Genomic DNA, 22,185 nt, shown 5'->3' on the forward strand with positions numbered 1-22,185 from the left:
TCAAGCAAATAATACAGGCAACTTAGAAGCACATTCATTTGATGCTATTTGAGCAATCTCTCATGTGCTAATGGCTATACCTCCTTTAGCATCATATACTCAAAACCAGAAATTATTTCGGTCATTGTTGACACCCCCTCAAGCTCTAAGTTACATAACATTTAGTACAAGTGTTTTATAAACATTTAGCACTATATTAGGTACTGTAGAAAACATAAAAGAAGTTCCTGCCATTAGAGGGGGTTTACACTCTGCTGAGAAGAGTTATACATGGAGAAAAAGCAGACTCTAGGACAAAAATATCAAAAATTAATTTGCTAAACTAATATTTGGGTGCCCACTATGTCACATACCAGAAATACTAGGTATATAAACAATACTAGGTATTGTTTAATCACACATGTGTATCAAAGCAACATGGTGAGCAAAGTTAAAGAGGGCTTTTAATAAAAGGTGGAATTTGAGTTTAATTTGGAGAAATGGGCAGATTTTAAAGAGAAAGAATACAGCTCAGGCATGAAATATCACATAAGCCAAGTCAGAGTATGCCACTAAATTCTAAATCCCCTGAGAGCAGGGACCATGTATATGTTCTACACCCAGCATCAAGGGAGGCTTACTGCATGAATGACTGTGGTAACAAGTGTGGCTTGTTGTTTTCAGAGGAATCAATGGGCTAGTCTGGCTAGGACAAAGGTCTGGATTAAAGTGAAATGGGATATGTGGTGTGACAGGTGTAGTAGAGCCAGGCTATGAAGCATTTCAACTTGAGATAACAGGAAACAGTCTTAGTTCTTTTTAAAAAAAATTGATTTCAGAGAGGAAGGGAGGAGAGAAACATCAATGATGAGAAAGAATCATTGATTGGCCGCTTCCTGCAGGCGATCTTGATCCACTGAGCCAAACCTGCTAGGGCAGTCTCAGTTCTTGATAAGAGAGTATTAAGTCTTGAAATGCTTTGGGAGATGACTTAGTGAAGGAAAAAGAGAAACATTAATGAGCTGTTGCCAAAAATAGATGAGAAATGTCTACAGAAGAGAAACAATTAAGATGAGATGAAATGGAAAGAGAAATGAAATATACGTATAAATAAAAAAATTTGTGCTTTATATTAGCTATAAAAATTATTTTGCACTGATTCAGATGTTAACTAAAATGATTTATCTGGGAAGAAAAGGATAGATTTGGTCTTAGATAAGCTGAAAAATGAATATATATTTGAAAAATATCACAAATAAGAACCATAAGGAAAAAAAACCCAACATAATTCGGCCAAAGGCCAGAGTTGGTGAAATAGCTTAGACTAGCAGAGCTCAATTCTAATAACTGATCCTAGTAAAATACCAGTATCAAGTTATTTAATCTCACTAAATTTCAGTTTCTCATATGCAAAATGTAAATTTAGTAATAACTGATTTGTGGCCATTTCTTTTGTGGTTATATCTAACATCCCATGACATTACATTACTACTTCGAATATCAACTGTTACATTTGTCCAAACAATTTTATTTGGATCATTCTCCTATTACCCAGACTAGATACTTATTCTTAGAGCTATGGCTCTCAAATCACTTGGGAAGACTTAAAATATACCCATGCACAGTACCCATTCAAACAGTAATTTAAATGGCCTAAAGTAGGGTCACTTCTGTAATGACTGATTCCTACCTCTCCACCTCCACACCCAACGTTGCAAGTCTTAACAATATTTCCTTAAAGGTATCTTTTGTATTCATCTTATTTACTAAATGACATCATGTTAATCCAGGTGTCTAACACATCTGCCAGCTTCAGTGTCAATCCTCTCCATTTTCTGTCAAATAATACTGCCCAGACTGATCTAAAACTCCAATTTTATCCCATCTCCTTGTCCAAAATCCTCTGATTTTTCCAGCACTTTTTATGGGAAGGTCTCAATCCTGGCTGCATATCCAACCAAACCACCACCTGGGCAACTCTGAAAAAAAAAAAAATATCAAAGCCTGAACCCCACCATGACATTCTAATTTTTCACTAGCTTTAGCTCCCAGAAGTTTGTATATTTTGTTTATTCCCTTTCCCCAAGATGTTTCTGACTTGTAACCAGGGTTTAAGAACCACCACTCAAGATACCTCTGTTCTACCTTGCCATCTTCACCTTCTATTGCTCTCCAGTTCTTCTCCTAGACAAGTGCACCCGCTCTTCCCTAATCTCTAAACACCACTCTTGGGAGATTCTAGAATCCTCCACTTCTTTGTGCATATGGCTCTTTCCACATAGAATATAACTTCGCCATCTTCAAGGTGACAAAAAAAGCCACACCCACAAACAAAACAAACACCCTTTCTTGACCCTTTCATACAGGCATGGACTTATTACCTTAATTCCCACTATGTAACTCCTACTGCCGGTATCATTCTTTGGTATCAAATCAATTCTGTACTTTGCTTACTTCACGTTTACACATCTTGTTCCTCCAATTTAGTTCAAAATTCCGAGGCAAAAATCAAGTTTATTCATTTCTCTATTACAGCCACCTTTAGTGCCTAACCCAGTACTTCTAAACTTAACCATGGCAGAAAATAATATAGCAAAAAAGTAGTTGATTCATAAATTTTTGTTTTGGCTAACTATATAGTCTTAATTATCCAATCAAGAAATAATCTTTTGCCAGGCCGGTGTGGCTCAATGGTTGAGTGCTCACTACCTCAGGCACAAGCCTGGGTTGCAGGCTTGGTCCCCCGTGGGGGTTGTGGGGGGGGGGGGGGCCTGCAGGAGGCAGCCAATGGATATTTCTTTCTCACTGATGTTTCTTACTCTCTATCCCTCTCCCTTCCTCTCTAAAAATCAAAAACATTTTTAAAAATAAAGAATTAATCTCTTAAAAATAGACTTGGTACAATGGTTTAACCTTAATAACTTGGGTCTATTTATGAACCCAAAGACCTCAGAACTGCTATCTGATGATATCGATGAGAATTTCATCAAACTACTAACAAGGTTGTGCGTATTATGGGACGAAGTATCAAAAAAATGTATCTTAAAAAATTTGAACTGATTTAACCTAGTCTAGGGTGTTGTATTATGTTAAGAACTGCCAGTTTTGCCATTTAGTAACACAGAAATAAGACACTTCCAGAATCTAAAATCTGAAGCATTACAGGGCCAGTCTTAGGCATTAATAAAGTAAAGCTCAAGCAAACCCACCCAAAATCATGAATAATTCAGAGTGGCTAAGTTTCATTTCATTAGTTACCTTCACAGTTATGACATTTCCATGGTTAACTAAATACTTTTAAACCAAATTAACATTTAATAAAAAACAAGATATCCATTAGGTATTTTAATAAACTTGGCTATCCACTCATCATTAACATTATTAAACCAAACATTTAAGTCACATGAATTACAGAACACCAATCAAAAAATTAAGGACCAATTTAAATGTGGATTCCAGTCTCCCTGATCGCTAAGTAATCAACTCCTTTTTCCTTAGCTCTGTATGGAAACATCGCCAACTACTATGTCACATTGTTTTGGGAGTTAAAGCCAATTCCTTTACTTGAATTGATAAATCAAATAGTTAATCCCTATTTCACCTGTCTTAAATTTATCAACACCTATTTTGTTATTTACTAGCTCCCCCAGTTCCCTGCTCAAAAGCCTAGCAGAAGCCAAGCACATAGTAGGAACCAAGTTAATAAATTGTTTTGATATCGGTAATCCATCTAAAATATGTCACATAACCCAGTTTACCATTTGACAAATTCTTCTCAAAGTCTGTACAGCACTCACTTGGGGAAAATGTTAATGAAAGGCTACACCATTTTACAAAAGTCTCCCCACTGTGCTGGCCAGTGTGGCTCAGTTGATTGGAGGATCATCCTGTATACCGAAGGGTTGCAGGTTCAATTCCCAGTCAGGGCATATACCCAGGTTATGGGGTTTGAACCATGGAAGGGTGCTTACACGAGGCAACTGTTTGATGTTTCTTCCTCTCTAAAATCAATTAAAAAGTAAAACCATATCCTCGGATGAAGATTAAGGAGAGAGAGAAAAACAAAAGCCTCCCCACCATCTAACCTACTTTTTTTCGGAGTACCTTCTTCCTTTGAGAAGAGGGAAGACCCACAGAGGCAGCATGGGAATGAAAAGACTATTGTTGATTTACATGAATAATATTCTTGCCTTTAACTTTCCAGTTCATATTTCTTGGTGCATTAACCCAAGTTAAAATATAACGCATAAAATATAAATAAATAAATAAATAAATATATAACGCATTTTGCTATAATCTGTACAAACTGAAGTGCTTAACAGGTTTTAATTCACTTTTACTTTAGTATCTACGGAAAGTAATTAACCAAGCTCAAACAATTTATGTCATCAACGTATTGAATGGATATGAAATAAAAGTCAAATTGTTCCAACTATCTTTCTGTGCATGCTTAGTAATAATTATGCTGGGTTGTTAGTTACCTTATCAGCTACTAAGTTTTTTGAAATAAAATATACATCTATCACTTAACTGCTTCTACATACGCTAATACTTGAAATGGGACAAATGCCAGTGTGGGAAGAAGCTGAAGAAATGCTTCAGACACACAATCAGGTAACAGTGTAGACCAGCACTGTCAAACAGAAATATAGTGCAAGCCATATATGTAATTTAAAATTTTCTAGCAATCATATCAAAGTTGAAATAGGCAAACAGTATTCAGGTGAAATTACGTCTTAAGCAAATATATCCAAAACGTTATTTTCCACTTGTAATCAAACTATATGAGTTTTACATTCCTTGAAATCTAATGTTTTGCTTTGTTTTTTACAATTACAGCACATTTCAATTCAGAACTGTGCACAGTTCAAGGCACAATAGCTAGACATGGCAAGTGGCCACCACATTGGTCAGAGCAGGTGTAGACTGACGAGGGGAAAAGGCGTTAGCATGCCCAATAAAGCAACAGTAAAAAGTAAGGCCCTTGGGCAAAGACTGTCATTTTTTTAAAAATATGTTTTTATTGATTTTAGAGAGGGAAGGGAAAGGGAGACAGAAACATCAATGATGAGAATCATTGATGGGCTGCCTCGTGCACGCCCCCTACTGGGGATCGAGCCTGCAACCCAGGCATGTGCCCTGACCGGAATCGAAACCGGGACCCTACAGTCCGAAGGCCGACGCGAAGCCGGTTAGGGCTGGAAAACATTTTAAAATCAAGACAAAGGGATTATTTAAAATCCTGATTTGGCAAAAGGATTTAAAAACAAGAAATGATGGGATTAAAAAAAACCAAGTCATTCCTATCACAGCATCTTCACCATTTAAGACATTCTAGGGATTAAGTCTTTAAAAATAGTTATAGGCCTGGTGGGTGTTGTTCAGTGGTTGAGCGTTTACCCATAAACCAGCTGGTCGCAAGTTTGATTGGGTCAGGGCACACGCCCGAGTTGCAGGCTTGATCCCCAATAGGGCGTGCAGGAGGCAGGGGATCAATGATTCTCTCTCATCACTGATGTTTTTAATTCTCTCTCCCTCTCTGAAATCAATAAAAACATATTTTAAAAAACTTTGTTAAAAATAATTATAAATCTCCTAGCTGTAATCCTTCATTATGAAAGAAATCCTACAATTTTTACAGCACTGCATAAGACAATTTGGGTCCAAGGTCTCAAAGTAATTTCTCTGATCTTGAAAAGGCAAAGCTAAGAAGGCACATCAATTCTTCATGTTTCTTTAAGAAGAAGTCAAGATTTTAATTTTGGGGGGTAATACAGTTCTAAAATTCAACTCCTTAAAAATGGATACAAACAGCATTTCTATGTTTCAACTACCTGGTCAAAAGTATCTTTCTCACAATAAACTTAATGCCACTGAACTGTACACTTAAAAACAAAAAAGATTAAAATGGTTACTGTATGTACATTTTGTCATAATTTAAAAGAAACTGTTTTTTTTAAGGTTGCCCTGCAGAGTGTCTTTAGGTAGAGTGAGAAAAAAAACAGGAATAGGATAAGGCATGTCAGTTTTCATTCTCATTTTCTATTTGCTAGGAATTTATCAGAATTTTCAACTTCTCTAAAGGTCATAGTTAAGTCAGAACTTATTTACAAAAAAAGGAAACCTATCTTCTGTGCTTCAAATACTTTACTTTTCAACTCAGCTGCTATAAATACTCATCTCGATGGTAAACATCCAGAGCAGCTGCAAAATCATTCAAACCACTACCATCTTTTATTTCGGGCATAGGGCTAAAAGGAAACAAAAAGAAACAAGATCGAGTATTTATCTAGGTTTTATGACTGAGGCGTATGCCTTTTTGAGTATATAAATCCCCTCTTTACCTACACCAAGAATACCCATTACTGGTTAGTATCAAAAGGACACCAAGCTATACTGCCCCTCAATGTAGCATTGAGAATGCCTGCGTTCTAGAAACCCCCAATGAAAATTCCTCAGCCTGTGATCTAGAATAACTTCTATTAGGTGAACTATAATTTGGTACCCACATTTTATAGACCAGTAGCTCCGGAACAGTTGCCAGTTCACAGCGTCTTGATAAAAAGCTAAATCTCTCAAAGGAAATAGATTTAACTACCGGTGTCTTTGAGCGTCCTCCCTCCCTCTTCACCCTGTCCCCCAGCAGTCTAACGAGGACCACTCTTACCCGCATGTTAGGTGCAAAAAAGGAAACTGTCTAGCACACTTCAGATTTTTGTATTTGCAGATTGGGAGGCTGCTTTAGAGAGCGTTCCCTGCCTCACTTCCGAGCCAAACAAGAGAGGAACCATCTGGATGTTTGCAAAGGAAACCCTTAAAGCAAACGAACCGTGTCACTAAAAAATCGTACCGATAAAACATCGGAATGTGAAAACCGAGGAAGTCTCTCCAACCAGGGCTCTAAAAAACCAACTCTACATAGAATGACGAAGCCGAGCCGTCCATTGCACAATGTGGGGCTGGCTCTTGCACCGTAAGTATTAGAGAAGGTGGTTAAGGAGGATGGTTCCACGGAGCTCTCAGAGCACGCCCTAACTTCAGGGTATAGGGATGAGCCACATGCCTAAGATTAGGCTCTGCCTTTCTCCAACAGTGGAAGGGGAGGCGAAGAAAGGAAGGTTGGGTATAGAGACCGGAGAGGCAGATGGAGATGATCGGAGGCAAGGGTGATAATTAGGCCGTGCTACAATGCCAGATGTGGCCGGGGAAAGGTGTCTCTAGGCATTTCGATGCAGCAAGGCATCAGCCCGTACACAAAGGAGGCGCCAGTGCCGCACTGCGCTCTGGTACTCGTAGTCAGATCCCCAAGCCGATGACAGCCGGCGAAACTATCGGGTCGGGGGCCAAAGCAGGCCCTTCTCAGCCTCCGGCTCTTCCAGCCTCACACAAAGGACCGCGCCACCACCCCTCCGCCCCGCCCGCCGGGACTTGTAGTTCCCGTTCTCTCGCCAAGCCGCAGAGGAGAAAGCGGCCAGACTACAACTCCCAGCAGCCTCCGCGGCCGAGCCCCGCACCCCTGCCTCCATCTTGGCTGCGGTCGGAGCCTCCATTTTCGCTCCCTCCCCCCCTTAAGTCACCGCCACCGCCACACGCGCGGACGCCTGGTCTCGACTCTTCGTTTCGGCTCTGCGGCCTGACGTGAGGCCTCTACAGTCGAACAGGGGCCGGGTGGGAAAGCCCGAGGCGGAGACTCAGGGTGAGATTTTCCCTACCCGGAGCTCTAGGAGTGCCCACCTTGACTCAGAAGTCTCTCCCGTTAGTCTTGGTCTTTTCATCCGCCCTTAGTCTGGCTCCTTGCTACCCACAATTGGACCCTAGGGTCGTACTCACCCCAACAGCTCAGCGCCCCCTCTCCAGCGCCGCCATAAGCAGCACGGCCCGGTACGTAGGAATAAATCTCGCTTCTCTCGCGAGAGTTGCGGGCTTTCAGCGCGTGCACAGGAAGGGGAGGGAGCGCCTGCCTCATAGGCTTGCGCACGAGGGCCGAGTGACGCCCACGGGCGCGCTGCGCTTAACCACAACCAACATGGTGGTTACGTTCCACTACATTCCCTCCCCCACAGCCTGCGGGAAGCAATCTCTGCGTTTACTGACTCCGCGGGGACTCTGGGGGTGGGGGGGCGGGCGACTTGGGCGCTCTGATCTTTGCTGACCCGAATGTGCTTTCAGCAGCTAGACCTGCGTAAATGGCGAAGGCGAACAACTTGGAGGGCAGATCCGGGACTGTCATATGAAGGATTTCTCTTTTCCCAGCAATGATCCAAAAGCTCCCCAAGCCCCAGTTTCTTCTCGCAGTGTAAGCCTTCTCTCTCGTCTGTTACTTTAGACTGGAATTTTCATTAGTAGAGAGTCAGGTAATTTGGAAGTCTTAAGTGAGACCTTGGTCTCCCAGAAACTACCTTGCTAGCAACAGACGGACAAGAGTGGGCAAGGAAGCCTAATCATTAAAAGAAAAAAAGATCCTTTAGCTGACCTTTTTGTTACCAGGGGATATTGGTAGTGTATCAGGTAATCAGAGAGGCTGAATCAGTAACCAAAAGGTTGAAATCAGAGCAAACCATCTTGAGTTCTAAGAGGAGGCAGTACCCTACTTGTGATGTTCAAAGATTTCTCTCTCCAACTCGGTTGCTATTCCAATCCGATACCACCTCCAAGGTGCCTTTGTTCTCTTTTATGTCTTCCCACGCTTTCCTGGGCACAGATATTTGCCTCACTTTCAGTGCTTTCATAGCTCACTCTATTGTGATTATTAGTCTATTATAGCTAATGATACTTTAGGACAGGGCTTGTGACCTTCATCTTTGCAGTCCTGGTTCCTGACAGTGCCTGGCGTAGACAACTCTCAAAAGCTTGTTGAATGGATATCACTGAACAACAGTGTAAGGAGTTGTTAGAAATGGAAATGATTGTTGAATGAGTATCACTGAACAACAATGTCAGGAGTGGTTAGAAATGGAAATGTTCTGTTGGGGAAGTACAGAATGTAAACATGCCAAACCAGCTGTTTCAGTTTCCTTTGACCATTTCTTAAAATGACATCTCTCTCTCCCAGCAATAGATCTAGTCTGGATATTGTAATCTAATGTTACAGAGAAACTGCCCTGGGCTCTTGCTTTAGAAACAAGGTCATGTGGAGCTGGGCTAAAAGTAGAATTAGGTCTAAGAGCACACATTCTCAAATATCACAGCAATGGTAAATGTAAAAAGTAATAATCTTACTAAATTCTATAAATGCCATTCCTATTAATAAGAAAGAATAAAGTCTGGATTTCTACCATTACACAAGCTCCTAAAGACCTTCTTAAATCATATAACCATTACATCTCCTCATTTTGAATGTCTCAATTTCCTTTAAATTCCTCTTTGACCCATAATTTGTATCAATGTACATTTAACAAAATGCAAATATATATAAACCCAGAAGCATACATTTTAGCTTCCAGAGCATTAAAGAAAGTAAAATATGGAGTGATTTGACCTAAATCACTAGTTTAAATGATTTGTTCTTTCTACAGGTACTACACATAATTAGTGGTAGGTTTCATTTTTATTTTATTACATTATTTTTAGTAACTTGTGAAGTTTTTATTAAATCCACACAAGTGAAAACCATATTGTGAGGAGCTGGGGAATGGGGCTACCAAGGACTGGGAGCCAGGCCACCAGAGGGGAAGGGAGTGTGAGGGTGGAACAGGACAGACCCAGCTGAGCTTCAGGGTCCATCACCAGGGCCACTGCACAGCTCTTGGGCACTCAGGTCACCAGGCAAGTTTACTGGTGGGGGCTCACCAGCATAGCAGAGAACGTGGTGTCACCAAAAGCCCAAACTCTTTTGCCATGTCTTACAAGGCCCTAAATGACCTAGAACTCATTAAGTCTCTAACCCCTGCCTCACTGTGATTCAATTCCACTGCCATTTTGGTTCCTTGAACATTGCAAGTTTGTTCCTACTTCAGAAATCTTGCATTTACTGTTGCCTCTGCCTGGAATGCTCTTTCCCCAAATCATCACATATTTGGCCCTTTCTCAGAATTTGGGTTTCAGTTCACCTGTTAAGGCCTCACAAAGGTCTTTTCTAAAATAAAAGTACCTATTATTATTACCACCATTTCTTAAAAATACTAGTTTGTTTTATTGTCTTCATAACATATCACCATCCAAAATTATACATTTATGAGTTTAATTATTACCCTTCTGAACATTAGTATAAGCCTCAGTTATGTTTGGTTCATTATATCCCGTACACCTAGGTCAGTTCCTTACATAATAATAGTACTTAAATGAATGAATTGCATTTACTTAAAGCTAAGAAAGTATTGATTGTACAATATATTATTTATACATTATTTATGCACCGCAAGAATAAAATATGTTGCCATTTTACTGACATTTTTATTACTTAGAATTTTTATATTTATTAAGAACTCTTTTAAACTTATTTAGACCTAGATTTGTTTTTAAGTGTCACTCTCATGTGTATATAAAGAAAAAAATAAGTACTATTAATGATGTTTATTGTCGAAGTAAGTACATCCAAACCTGCGGAGAATTTTTAGAAAAATTCGAGTCAAACAGGATTCATTTGGAAGCAAGATCTCAACAGACTGAGAATAAGTGCAGTTTCTTTCATGTACTTGAAATGAGGGAGGGAAAAATTACCTGAAGGTGGAGAAAGAAAGGCGGAGATTGGATTACTAGATTGTTAAGATTATATACTCTCAGCCCTAGCCAGTGTGGCTTAGTTGGTTAAGCATTGCCCTGTGCCCTGAAAGGGCACAGGTTTGATTCCTGGCCAGGGCACATACTCAGGTTGTGGGGTTTTTTTTCCTCTCTCTCTCCATTCATGCCGGAAGCCGGTCCACCCATGCTGCTTGACATAGTCGCTGCAGGGAAGAAACATCTGCACAGCTTATGTTTCAAGGGACCTGGCGTATATGGCATATGTTGGCTCCCCCTTCTTAGCGCTATGTGTTTTAACCAAGGTCACCTCTCTGAGAAAGGTTGTTTAGGACTAAGGAAGGGAATCAGTAAAACCCCTTAACTAAGTGCCAGGCGGGTAGTTAATCACGCTTAAGCTACATAATCTTTACTTAGGATAATCTCCTTCAGTTACTTCCTTGTAGCTTGATAGAACAATAGAGTAACCTTGGAATGGAGATAAGAAACGCCCTAACCTTTGGAATAGAATGGATAGGATTAAAATCAACTGGTATAAATACAGATGTGACAGGACAATAAACACAGAACCTGGCTAGAGAACCTCCCTATGCTGATCAACTGAACGCTGCCTCCATGTCATTCCTTCTTCTCGGACTCCGTCCACACCTCTGGGAACCCCTGGACCTGCTGAGGATGGACCCCAACACAATCATCTAACATCAATAAAAATACTTTTTAAAAAAGATTACATGGCCCTAGCCGATCTTGCTCAGTAGATAGAGCATCAACCTGCCAACTGAAGGGTCCGGGTTCGATTCCGGTCAGGGGCACATGCCCAGGTTGCAGGCTCGATCCCCAGTAGGGGGCGTGAAGAGGCAGCCAATCAATGATTCTCATCATTGATGTTTTTTTTCCTCTCTCTCTCTCTGAAATCAATATATATATATAAAAGATTATGTGCTTTCTTGGGGATGGCTATGCTTTAGAAGAAGGAATCTGAAAGGGGGTATTCGAATAGTGTGTTAACCTAGATGCACAGAAATAATGGACAAGGCTTACTTACGGCAAAAATAAGCCTTTTACTAAAAGAAGTTCTGTGTCTAGGGCATGACTACCTACCATGAGTATGAAATTAGAAATTTATGATCAGATTACCCTGAGGTTACTTTCCATAGAAACCATTTTACCTTAATCATTTGGGTAGTGGTGTCTGCCAGGATTTCTCATAGTAAAGTTACTATTTTCTCCTTTATAATTACTAAGTTTTTGGGGGATGGATACGTTGGGACCATACTTGATTGAATAGTGTCTTCTCAAAATTTCCATCTACCCAGACCTTAGAATGTGACCTTATTAGGAAAAAGGGTCTTTTGCAGACATAATCAAGTTAAAATGAAGTCATGTTTGATTAAGGAAAACCCTAATCCAATGACTAGTGTCCTTAGAAAAGGGAGATTTAGACAGAGACCTACTGGGGGAACACCATGTGAAGACTGAGGCAGAGACTGTAGTGATGCATCTACAAGTCAAGGAACGCCAAGAATTGCCAGAAGCTAAGAGGGGCCTGGAATACATTCTCCCTTAAAGGAAGGAACCATCCTTGCCAACACACCTTGATTTCAGATTTCTAGCCTCCAGAACTGTGGAGAATACATTTCTGTTGTTTTAAGCCATCCAGTTTGTGGTAATTTTAAAAAATACATATTTTTTATTTCAGAGAGGAAGAGATAGAAACATCAATGAAAGAGAATCATTGATTAGCTGCCTCCTGCATGGGGTCTACTGGGGATTGAGCCCACAACCTTGGTATGTGACCTTGAGCGGAATCAAACCCAGGACCCTTCAGTCTGCAGGCTGAAGCTCTATCCACTGAGCCAAACTGGCTAGGGACAATTTGTGGTAATTTGTTATTGCAAATCTAGGAAACTAATACAGAGACTAAGCAAATATCCTTTTCTGCTTAAACTTTAGTCCACTAATTTTAGCATATATTGGTGGGCATCATTTGGCTCACAGATGGGCACATTATTTTCCACACAGAATTATTTTTGGCCCACAAATACTTGTAATGCAGCATTTCCTAAGAGTGCTTCATTGTTGTTTTTAGGATTTTATTCCAAACTGCTAAGAGCCACTGTGGTAGGTAGAATTCTAAGATGGCCACCAAGATTCCCACCACCTGGTGTACAGGCTTCTTTTAAGAAAATAGATATTTTTATTGGTTTCAGAGAGGGAATGATAGAAACATCAAAGATGACAGAGAATCATTGATTAGCTGCCTCCTGCACGCCCTCACAACCCGGGCCTGTGCCCTGACGGGGAATCAACCCTGACCTCCTGGTTCATAAATTCCTGTTCAACCCCTGAGTCACACCTGACTAATACATACTTCTTGAGCCTGGGCTGGACCTGTGGGTATTAGAGGATATCACTCCTTTATGGCAAAAGGAGTTACTGCAAATGTATTTAAGATCTATAATCTCAGGGAAGGTGGGTGGGAAGACATCAACCAAAGAACTTGTATGCAAATATGCATAACCCAAGGACACAGACAAAAGTATGGTGAAGGCCTGGGGGCAGGAGGCGGGGCCAGGCTAGAAGGGGCCAATGGGGAATGAAAGGGGACAAATGTAATACTTTCAACAGGAAGTATTTTTTTTAAAGATATCTAATCAGATTAATCAGAGGGAGATTATTGTGGTTGGGCCTCACCTAGTCTGGTGAACTCTTAAAGGGAATCTAGAAGTGGGAGATAAGGGAAGTCAGAGAGATGACCTCCTATTGGCCTTGAAGGCCTATATAAGTTCTATCCTATAAGGAAATGAATTTTGTCAACCACCTGAGATTCCAGAGGGTCCAGAGCCTTGTAGAGCCTTGTAGACTACATTGTGCTAATTACAAAATATTTATGAAAACCTTGTCTACTTAACAGGTTGAATGTGAAAAATAAACCTTTGCATTTCCTATTAGACACATTACTTAGTAAAATTAGCTGACGTTATCTAAATTAGTTTTTTGGTTTTCTTTAGAAAAGATAAGTTTGTACTTAGGCTTTGCAAACCAGTCAAATCCCTCCATCCACTGCAAAAGAAACATTAATAGTCACTCAAATCAAAGTGAAAAAACATTCTTTCACTTTGTTAAGTACAGATTATCTTCAAAGCATTAACACCAGCCAGAATTTTATCATGTGAAGTAATGAGAGCCCTTTAGACTCATACTTCAAGCTTTTGATTTGCTAGGGAGAAAGGTTAACATGTGGATGTATCCTGATATCTGAGATGTAAAGAACTGTAAAATAACTTAAAAGCACATAAGACAAATAAAGGGACACCATGTTATACCTTAATGGGCCATTTGATTACCGTGATCACTGAAAACTGACCATAGCAGCTGACAAACAGTATAGGGTACCTACCTCTTGAATTGGAATTGTAGGACATATGGTGGCACTTAGGGCATATACTTCAAGGCAAATGGCTGGGTTAAAAGATTACTTACTCTTGGGAAGTGGGATAAAAATGCCTACACTTGGGGCAGAGCACTTTTCAAATTCTATGCAGGACTTTGAATAGAAACTTGATGAATTCTAAAAGAATATATACCTATTCATCAAAGCCTACTGTTGCAGGCAAAGTCCATTAGCATTACTGGGATCAGATGCTTTTAGGATATCTTAGATTTTAACAGGATTTCATTTTTTATGGCAGTACAAAAGAAATTTTACATCACACAAAACATTAACATAAAACATTTTTTAATACTGTGCCTTTCCGATGCACTATGATGCTTAATGTTATTAGAAAATATTGACAGGTTTAGCATTTATTTCAGTTATTTGGGGATAAACCTAAATTGATAGTATAACATGAAGTAATGTGAGTAAACTGAGATGGGGGAATGAATTGATGAATGAGCCTAGTTGACTACTCAGCATTTGAATCTCAACATTGCTTGGTTGTCTAAAAGACATGTGAATGTAATAACTCTTGTTAGGTGATGAAACTGTTTCCTTGTGGAAATGGATCTAAAAAGAAGTCAACTATTGGTACTAATAATGAAAGATATCCAAGTAAGTGATAGTTCTTAAAAGATAAGTTATATATAAACAGTAGAATGTAGTACCTAAGAACTATGATGTGAATAAACCTATTATATGCTCTTCACACTAGGTCAGTGGTCGGCAAGCTGCGGCTCGGCAAACCGTGGCTCTCGAGCCACATGCGGCTCTTTGGCCCCTTGAGTGTGGCTCTGCCACAAAATACCACGTGTGGGCACGCACGTACAGTGCGATTGAAACTTCGTGGCCCATGTGCAGAAGTCGGTATTTTGTGGATGAGCCAGTATCTTGTGGAAGAGCCACACTCAAGGGGCCAAAGAGCCGCATGTGGCTCGCGAGCCGCGGTTTGCCGACCATGGCACTAGGTAAACTACCGTAGGAGGGAAAAAATGAAAAATTGATTACTAATATCTAATGGAATAACTGAAAGCAACTTTTAGCATTTGAGATAAGTGTGCATGTGTGTGTCCACATACACAGGACAAATTTCTCAGCATTCTTTGAACACACAATGACTATATTACTACTGGAAAAAAAGTTGACTTATTTTTAAGTATGTTTCCTGGAGACTAGCAGTAGGTTCTCTCAAATTAAGAGTGAAGACACAAGGCCATGAAGTGCCAACTCTTAGCACCAGAGAGACTTAAAACTTCATAGAATGTGAATGACATTACAAATCAGAGAATTTGCCAATCTAGTTCTGTGAAATTATTGTATTTTTCTCAAATGGGAAATAATCCAGATTTATACCAAACAGATTTAAAAAGCTCATCTCTTTTTAACTTTTTTCATAATTGCCATTTATAATCCTATATAAAATAAAATTGCTGCCTTTTGATACAATGCTCAAAGTTTCAGAGATGTGAAAAAAACAAAAATGAACCAAAAACATAGTTTATATAAATCAAGGTCCCAGATATGAAAATTAAAAGTAGTCTCTTAGAGAAAGGAATGGTGAAATTCAGTGTGTATTTTCACGAACACACCCCAAAACTGTTTTGTGGACAGCCAATTTTGACTGCCAATTCTAAACTGCCATCCGATTCCTTTAATCAACATTATTAAATCAAGTCCGAGGCAAGACACTGAAAGGACAATATTCAAATAGAAAGACAGTAACTTCCTTCCTTGATAAACCATCTCCAGCTGTCGTTCGGAGGCTGAAGTTATTTGATGGCTTCGGAAGTAGTGTCCATTGAGTTTTCCTTTCTGACCTGAAGCGACTCACTGCTGATGGACAATAATTCCCGAAGTTCCTTATTTTCAAGCTGAAAAAAAAAAGGTGTGTTTATTTCAGGTATTTTGACTGTTTAATTGCATCAGAACACATTGTTTCGGGTCAGGAACAGAAAGCATATTATTTTAATTTTTAAAGTTTTAAGGAAAGAACGGAGAGTTCCCTAAAATACTACTTATTTATTCACTGAACAAACATTTACTGAGCAATTTTTTTAAAAATATATTTTATTGATTTTTTACAGAGAGGAAGGGAGTGGGACAGAGAGCCAGAAACATCGATGAGAGAGAAACATCGATCAGCTACCTCCTGCACACTCCCCACCGGGGATGCGCCCGCAACCAAGGTACTTGCTCTTGACCGGAATCGAACCTAGGACCCTTGCGTCTGCAGGCCGACGCTCTATCCATTGAGCCAAACTGGCTAGGGCCTGAGCAATTTTTTAAAAAAATATATTTTTATTGATTTTTTACAGAGAAGAAGGGAGAGGGATAGAGAGTTAGAAACATCGATGAGAGAGATCGACCAGCTGCCTCCTGCACGCCCCCCAGAGGGGATGTGCCCGCAACCAAGGTACATGCCCTTGACCGGAATCGAACCTGGGACCCTTGAGTCCACAGGCCAATGCTCTATCTACTGAGCCAAACCGGTTCGGCTCTGAGCAATTTTTATATGCTTTGTTAGGACTACCAAAAAAAAAAAAAAAAACTCTCCACTAGAGGAATTGACTGCTTGTAATACTCTTTTTGGTTCCCCAAGTTTTGCTACTGTATTTTCTATCTTTCAAATTCCTAATAATACTTTCACTTCACTCAATCTTCTCTCCTGTATGTCCTAAAGGAAAGGAGAAGAAACTAATTAGCCACATAACCAGGTACCACGTGGGTGTCTTACATGTATTATCTCACAACCATCTGTAGGGTAGGTACCATTGCCTATACCCATACTCTCTTTAAAATGAGGACAATGTGGCTCACAAAAGTCCATAAACTTGTCCAAACTCAGATAACTTGGATGTGGTACTGCTGAGATCTCCATCTAATGCCCATGTTTTTTCCACTTAAAGTATTAAGTAAAATTTGTCTCATGTTTCCTGAGGGCTCTTTCCATAACTAAGGAGAATGCAGACAAGGCTGATTTTTCATTTGAACTAACTCCTAATTCCTCCTTGGAACCTTGTCACTCCCAGATAGGGCCGTTAGCACTCTTCATCCTTATTCTCTCTGCAGGAAATTCTGGTAAGCCATAGTGTTTTCAGGCAAGAATCAGAACCTATGGTCATTAAATCTTCTACCATATCAAATGCTTCCCCTTGTACTTTGTCTCTCTCTCCTGGCATTTATTTACCATGTCATATCTTACTAGAGGACAGGTGCACAGATTTGTGCACCGGTGGGGTCCCTCGGCCTGGCCTGTGCCCTCTCACAATCCAGCCCAGAAGGGACAGTAGGAGGTTGGCTGGCCAGGGAGGGACCGCAGGAGGGCTTCAGGGCATGTCCGGCCCATCTCACCCAATCCCGATAGGCTGGACCCCAGCAGCAAGCTAACCTACCAGTTGGAGCATCTGCCCCCTGATGGTCAGTGCACATCATAGCAACTGGTCGAGCAGTTGACCGAACATTCGACCCAATGGTCGGACACTCAGCATATTATATATGCCTAATTATAAGATATATATATATATATATATATATACACATACACACACATATATATACATACCTATATATATGTATATATAAGTATATATAATGAATTTACTGCTTGTAATACTCTTTTTAGTTCCCAAGTCTTGTTACTGTATCTTCTATCTTTCAAATTCCTAATAATACTTTCACATAAGTACAATAAGTCTTCATTTAAAGTTATCAATAGGTACTGCGACTTTAAGCAAAACAATGTATAAAGAAACCAATTTTACCGTAGGCTAAATGATATAAACAAGAGTTAAGTTCCTATAATATCTCATCAATGTTGTAATAAAATGACATTGAACAAAATGAAATTATTCAAGGACCTGCTGTACCAGTTTTGTTCCTTTTACTAGACTCTGAGTAGGGATCCTAGCTTTCTTTTTCTCTGTTATTTCTCAAAGGGCTCATGATAGCACCTAGTAATCAGCAGCATTCAAACAATCTATGTTTTTCCTTAACCATTTTTTTTTTTTTCCATGTGGGAGCCAATCTCTGATGTGGGAAAGGCTAGAGAGAGATCTCTCTGTCATCAAGCCTTTCCCAGCTCCTATACAATATATGTGGCAGAGTCAGGCCCATTTGAATTTCCTTAACCATTTTATGGGCATACTAACACCCCAGGCCTTTCTTTAATCAAAATATTTTATGAAAATAGCTTTAAAAAAAAAATCAAGATTACAAGGCTTATAAACAGTTATCCTTGGCTTTGTTCCCCAAAGGCAACCACTTTTAATACTTTTATCTGTTTCTTTAGTATTTACTTCTATAATCACCCTATATAATAAAAAGCTAATATGCAAATTGACCAAACAGCGGAATGACCAGTTGCCATGACACACACTGTCCACCAGGGGGCAGATGGTTAACACAGGAGCTGCCCCCTGATGATCAGTGCGGTCCCATAGGGGGAGCACCACTTGGCCAGAAGCCCTGAGCCAGGCTCACTGCTGGCAAGCACAGCGGCGGTGGTGAGAGCCTCTCCTGCCTCCATAGCAGTGCTAAGGATGTCCAAGCGGGCCTAAGCCATCAGTCAGACATGCCCCAAGGGCTCCCGGACTGTGAGAGGGGGCAGGCTGGGCTGAGGGACCCCACTCCCTTGGGTACACAAATTTTTGCACCGGACCTCTAGTTTTAAATAATATGCCTGTACTGCTATTTCCTTATCATCAACTTTAGACACTATTTGACTTCCTTTAATGGCAGATGAGGGATTTTAATTCACAGGTAATCTGTCCTGTCCACACTCTCTGCCCTCTGGATATGATAACATCTCAGTTTCTAGCCAGTACATAATTGGCATTTTCATTGCTTGCTGCTGACTACATTTCCTTTTATGAAAAGGGTATGGAGGAGTTTTAATTTTAAATCAGGAGAAGCACACAGAAAACTTCAATACATTGCAGTGACAGGATGGCGATGGCATTCTTCCAGACTCTATGAAAACTTGCTGAAATACTGTGAACCTAAAATAGCAACAATCTTACCTCTAATTGGGCTAGTTTTTCCTGAATCTTACAAAATTGGTCATCATCCACCTGAACTGCTTTCCTCATCACTTCTCCCATTTCACAGATTCTATCAATCTGACTCTCAATTTCCTGTGAAGATAACATAAAAAAGGTGAAAAAGTCATCTTTTCTACAGATATGAAGTTCATGAGAATATGTCCATTATGATGTTAAAAATTTAATCTATGCTACAGAGATTACACAGCCAATTCACCATAATCTGAGTCCTCAGGGGTAAACCCATAATAAAGTTATCCTGTGGTAGTCACAAATAATTTGTTTTCAAAAGATTGATTCTAGGCTAACCACCCGCTGGATGTTGGACAGCATCTATAAGGGGCTTCTTAACTTAAACTTGAATACTTTTATTGGCAAGAAGGTCAACACATTCAAAGGTACCTTATTCCATCTTTGGACTTACCTTTTTTTATTTTTACTTATTTTTAGAAAGAGAGGAAGGGAGAGAGAGAAACATCAATGTAAGAGCAAAACATCGGTCGGCTGCCTCCTGCATACTCCCTCGCTGGGGATGGAGCCTGAAACCCTGGCACGTACTCTGACTGGGAATCAAACCAGCAACCTTTTGGTGCATGTGACCTCACCCAACCGTGCCACACCAGCCAGTGCTGTTCGTATCTTTTAACAAGTTTTTCATATGAACTAAAATCTGTTTCCTTCAAGGTTCAAATTTTCTCCTGTAGTCTAAAGAAAATAAAATTTATCTTTCTCTTCCATATGAAAGCCATTCATATATTTAAAGCATCGCTGTTCCCGAAGACTTTTAAGTCAGTAAAATGCTTTCAGTGGAATCTAGGATGAAACTTTTCCTAAATTTCACTGCAGCAAATAGTAAGGCACTAATCTATTAATCCATGATTAAATGATACAGTACATGTGAATGTACAAGGACAACCATAAAGCACTCTACAGACATAAGACCAATTACTGGGTCTCTCAAGTTCAATCATAATCAACCAAAGTGTAGAAACGATGCCTTGTATATCTATTTTTAAACCATACTTTTCTCTCCTAATGAGCATGATGTTATGTGGTTCAGTTTAATAAAAGTTTCCTGACAGTCTGCTATGTGCCAGGTACTATGTTAGGGATAAAAGATGAATTTATGCTTCTTATAACCAAGAAGCTTACAAGTTAGTAAAATGTACAATCATAACCAATCAGGTATTTACTGGGCCTCTTTGACACTAACTAGCATTATGTTTTTTGGAAGAGATAAGCATTCATTAGCATCTTGGAAAGATATTGGTGAGGGAGAAAGGATCCTTAGTCCTATTCAAATGAAAGGACCTGAGGGCTCCTTATCCCCTTCTTTTTATTCAAATCTTTACAAAGCTACAGCAGAACCAACAGTGAATGAGATAAACACTAAAGGAAAAAAAAGCTTACTCTTCTTCAAAAACAGGCACACAAGGTAACACAATTTCAAGATTTCAATTCAGTTCATTTAGAATTTATCAAACTTTCTTACTGCAGAGTGAGTTTGGTGAGCTTTCAGGACTGGTTCAGCATCCATTGCTTTTTTAGCAACCATTAATTGTAGCATCTGTTTCCGGTATTTGCTCATGATGAGTTCCAAAGCATCCTGGTGTTCCTCCAAGGAAACCCACAGTTCTGTCAAAAAATAAAATAACTTGGCAGTGTTGTCTGAGAGAGAGCTTTCAAAGGCAAACTCTTAACAGTTGGGATTTTATGACATTCCATGAGATATTGTGATTCCAAATTTGTAAATCATTGTTTAAGTCCACAAAATACAACAGTTAAGGTCAATGTGAAACATAACTTTCTAGGCAGAGGTGGCATAGTTTGGTAGAAACATGGGATTTGGAATCAGAAGGCATGGGTTTGAGTTCAGTTCTCTGAGTTATTAGCTTAATACTCTTAAGCAAATCATTTAACCTCTCTGAGCCTATTTCTTATCTGGCTCATATACCTCAATATGAAAATATAAGAATACAATGGGATGATATATGTGAAAGCCCTCTGTCAACTGACATACAAATAACTATTCATACTTCTATCACTAATAATGTACTTACCAAGCCCAAGAATATACATCCTGAGTATAAGACTCAGCTCTTCCACTTCGTACAAGAACATAAAAAAAACTCTTCAATCTTTTTTAAAACTTTTCAATCTTAACTGTAGTACATTTGAATATTTAAACTTTACATTTTAATCCCTTGAGGATATAAACTCGAATTCACCTCTACTAAGCACTCTTTGATAAGCTGCCTATAAATACAGGCAACCTTGAAAAGGGCAATGTAACCAACTTTATTTTACTGGACCGGATACTTAGCACAGGATTCTTCTGTTAATAAAAGTACTGATTTGGAAATACAATGCATTTTAGTAAACGGTTGGGCAGTTTTGCGAGAACTTTCGCATTTTTATTACTGGGAATGAGAAAGTCACAATAACTACACAAAAAGGCCTGACTAACCTCTGTTTTCCTGCTGCAAGTCTCTAATCTGCGTGTTCTCTTGGGACAGCAGAATGTGAGGTTTGTATTTGGACATGTCCTTTATATCGGATGCATCCTCTTGATACTGGACAAACAGAGAGAGACTAAGCACAGGTGCGACCGAAGAGGCAGGAGGCAGGGCTCCAGGGCAGCGATCTCAGCCCCGATCCCGCAGAAAGGTCTCACCGCCGCACCCCCCACCCCCCACCCCGGACCAGGAAGACATTCCAGGCCGAGGTCCCACTTGACTTCACCCTCCACCGGTCAAGAGCCCAGAACCTGAGGGCACGGAGCCCTCCTCTGCCTGACCTGGTCCGGAAGCGCCGTCCCCGCCTCCCGCATAGCGGCCACCCGCCGGTGCAGCGCCGCCGACTGATCCACCAGCGACTCCGCGGCCGCATCGTGCTCCCGCAGCCTCTCCAGCAGCGTCTTGGCGTCGGTCAAGATCTTCTCGATGGTGCAGCTCATAGCGACTGCAGGACCACAGACCCAGCGCTGCTCGCCTAAGCCAGTCGCTCAGGTCCTGAACCTGTCCCAGCGTCAGAGACGTCACTTCCGGTATG

General features: G+C 40.2%; 2 protein-coding genes and 1 non-coding gene across 5 annotated transcripts in view; all 3 read right to left on the reverse strand.

Annotated features, from left to right (window-relative positions):
• CSDE1 (cold shock domain containing E1) overlaps window positions 1-7,898 on the reverse strand; it is a 32,349-nt gene extending 24,451 nt beyond the window's left edge. For both annotated transcript variants that reach the window (XM_070396848.1, XM_070396847.1), the window contains exon 1: window positions 7,810-7,898. The gene's annotated coding sequence lies outside the window, so the exon portion shown is untranslated. The remainder of the gene's footprint in view (window positions 1-7,809) is intronic.
• Window positions 7,899-14,378: 6,480 nt separating this feature from the next.
• On the reverse strand, window positions 14,379-22,150 carry SIKE1 (suppressor of IKBKE 1). 2 transcript variants are annotated; one of them, XM_070396348.1, is made up of 5 exons: window positions 21,932-22,150; window positions 21,602-21,707; window positions 20,627-20,769; window positions 19,114-19,227; window positions 14,379-15,966 (listed from the first exon to the last, which is right to left on the reverse strand). In XM_070396348.1, the coding sequence occupies exons 1-5, from the start codon at window positions 22,088-22,090 to the stop codon at window positions 15,865-15,867; spliced, it is 624 nt and encodes a 207-aa protein (XP_070252449.1). In that variant the 5' UTR covers window positions 22,091-22,150; the 3' UTR covers window positions 14,379-15,864. The 2 variants fall into 2 exon arrangements, with proteins under 2 accessions (XP_070252449.1, XP_070252450.1); XM_070396349.1 differs by lacking the exon at window positions 19,114-19,227.
• Window positions 18,104-18,249, reverse strand: LOC138996506 (small nucleolar RNA SNORA12). The gene has a single exon (XR_011468793.1). It is a non-coding gene; the product is annotated as a small nucleolar RNA SNORA12 (small nucleolar RNA).
• Window positions 22,151-22,185: the final 35 nt, after the last annotated feature.

This window comes from Myotis yumanensis, unplaced genomic scaffold (assembly GCF_028538775.1).
Source record: "Myotis yumanensis isolate MYYU_CA2020_CCGP unplaced genomic scaffold, mMyoYum1.0.hap1 SCAF_17, whole genome shotgun sequence".
Lineage (NCBI taxonomy): Eukaryota > Metazoa > Chordata > Mammalia > Chiroptera > Vespertilionidae > Myotis > Myotis yumanensis.

What these genes read in the sequence shown, in the direction of transcription:
- SIKE1 (XM_070396348.1), bottom strand. Translation starts at nt 22,090, where the DNA reads ATGAGCTGCACCATCGAGAAGATCTTGACCGACGCCAAGACGCTGCTG. An exon ending in CTTGCAGCAGGAAAACAGAG is followed by an intron (nt 20,770 to 21,601) that starts GTTAGTCAGGCC and finishes ATTTTTTGACAG; the next exon opens with AACTGTGGGTTTCCTTGGAG. An exon ending in AAAAACTAGCCCAATTAGAG is followed by an intron (nt 15,967 to 19,113) that starts GTAAGATTGTTG and finishes TTTTTTTTTCAG; the next exon opens with CTTGAAAATAAGGAACTTCG.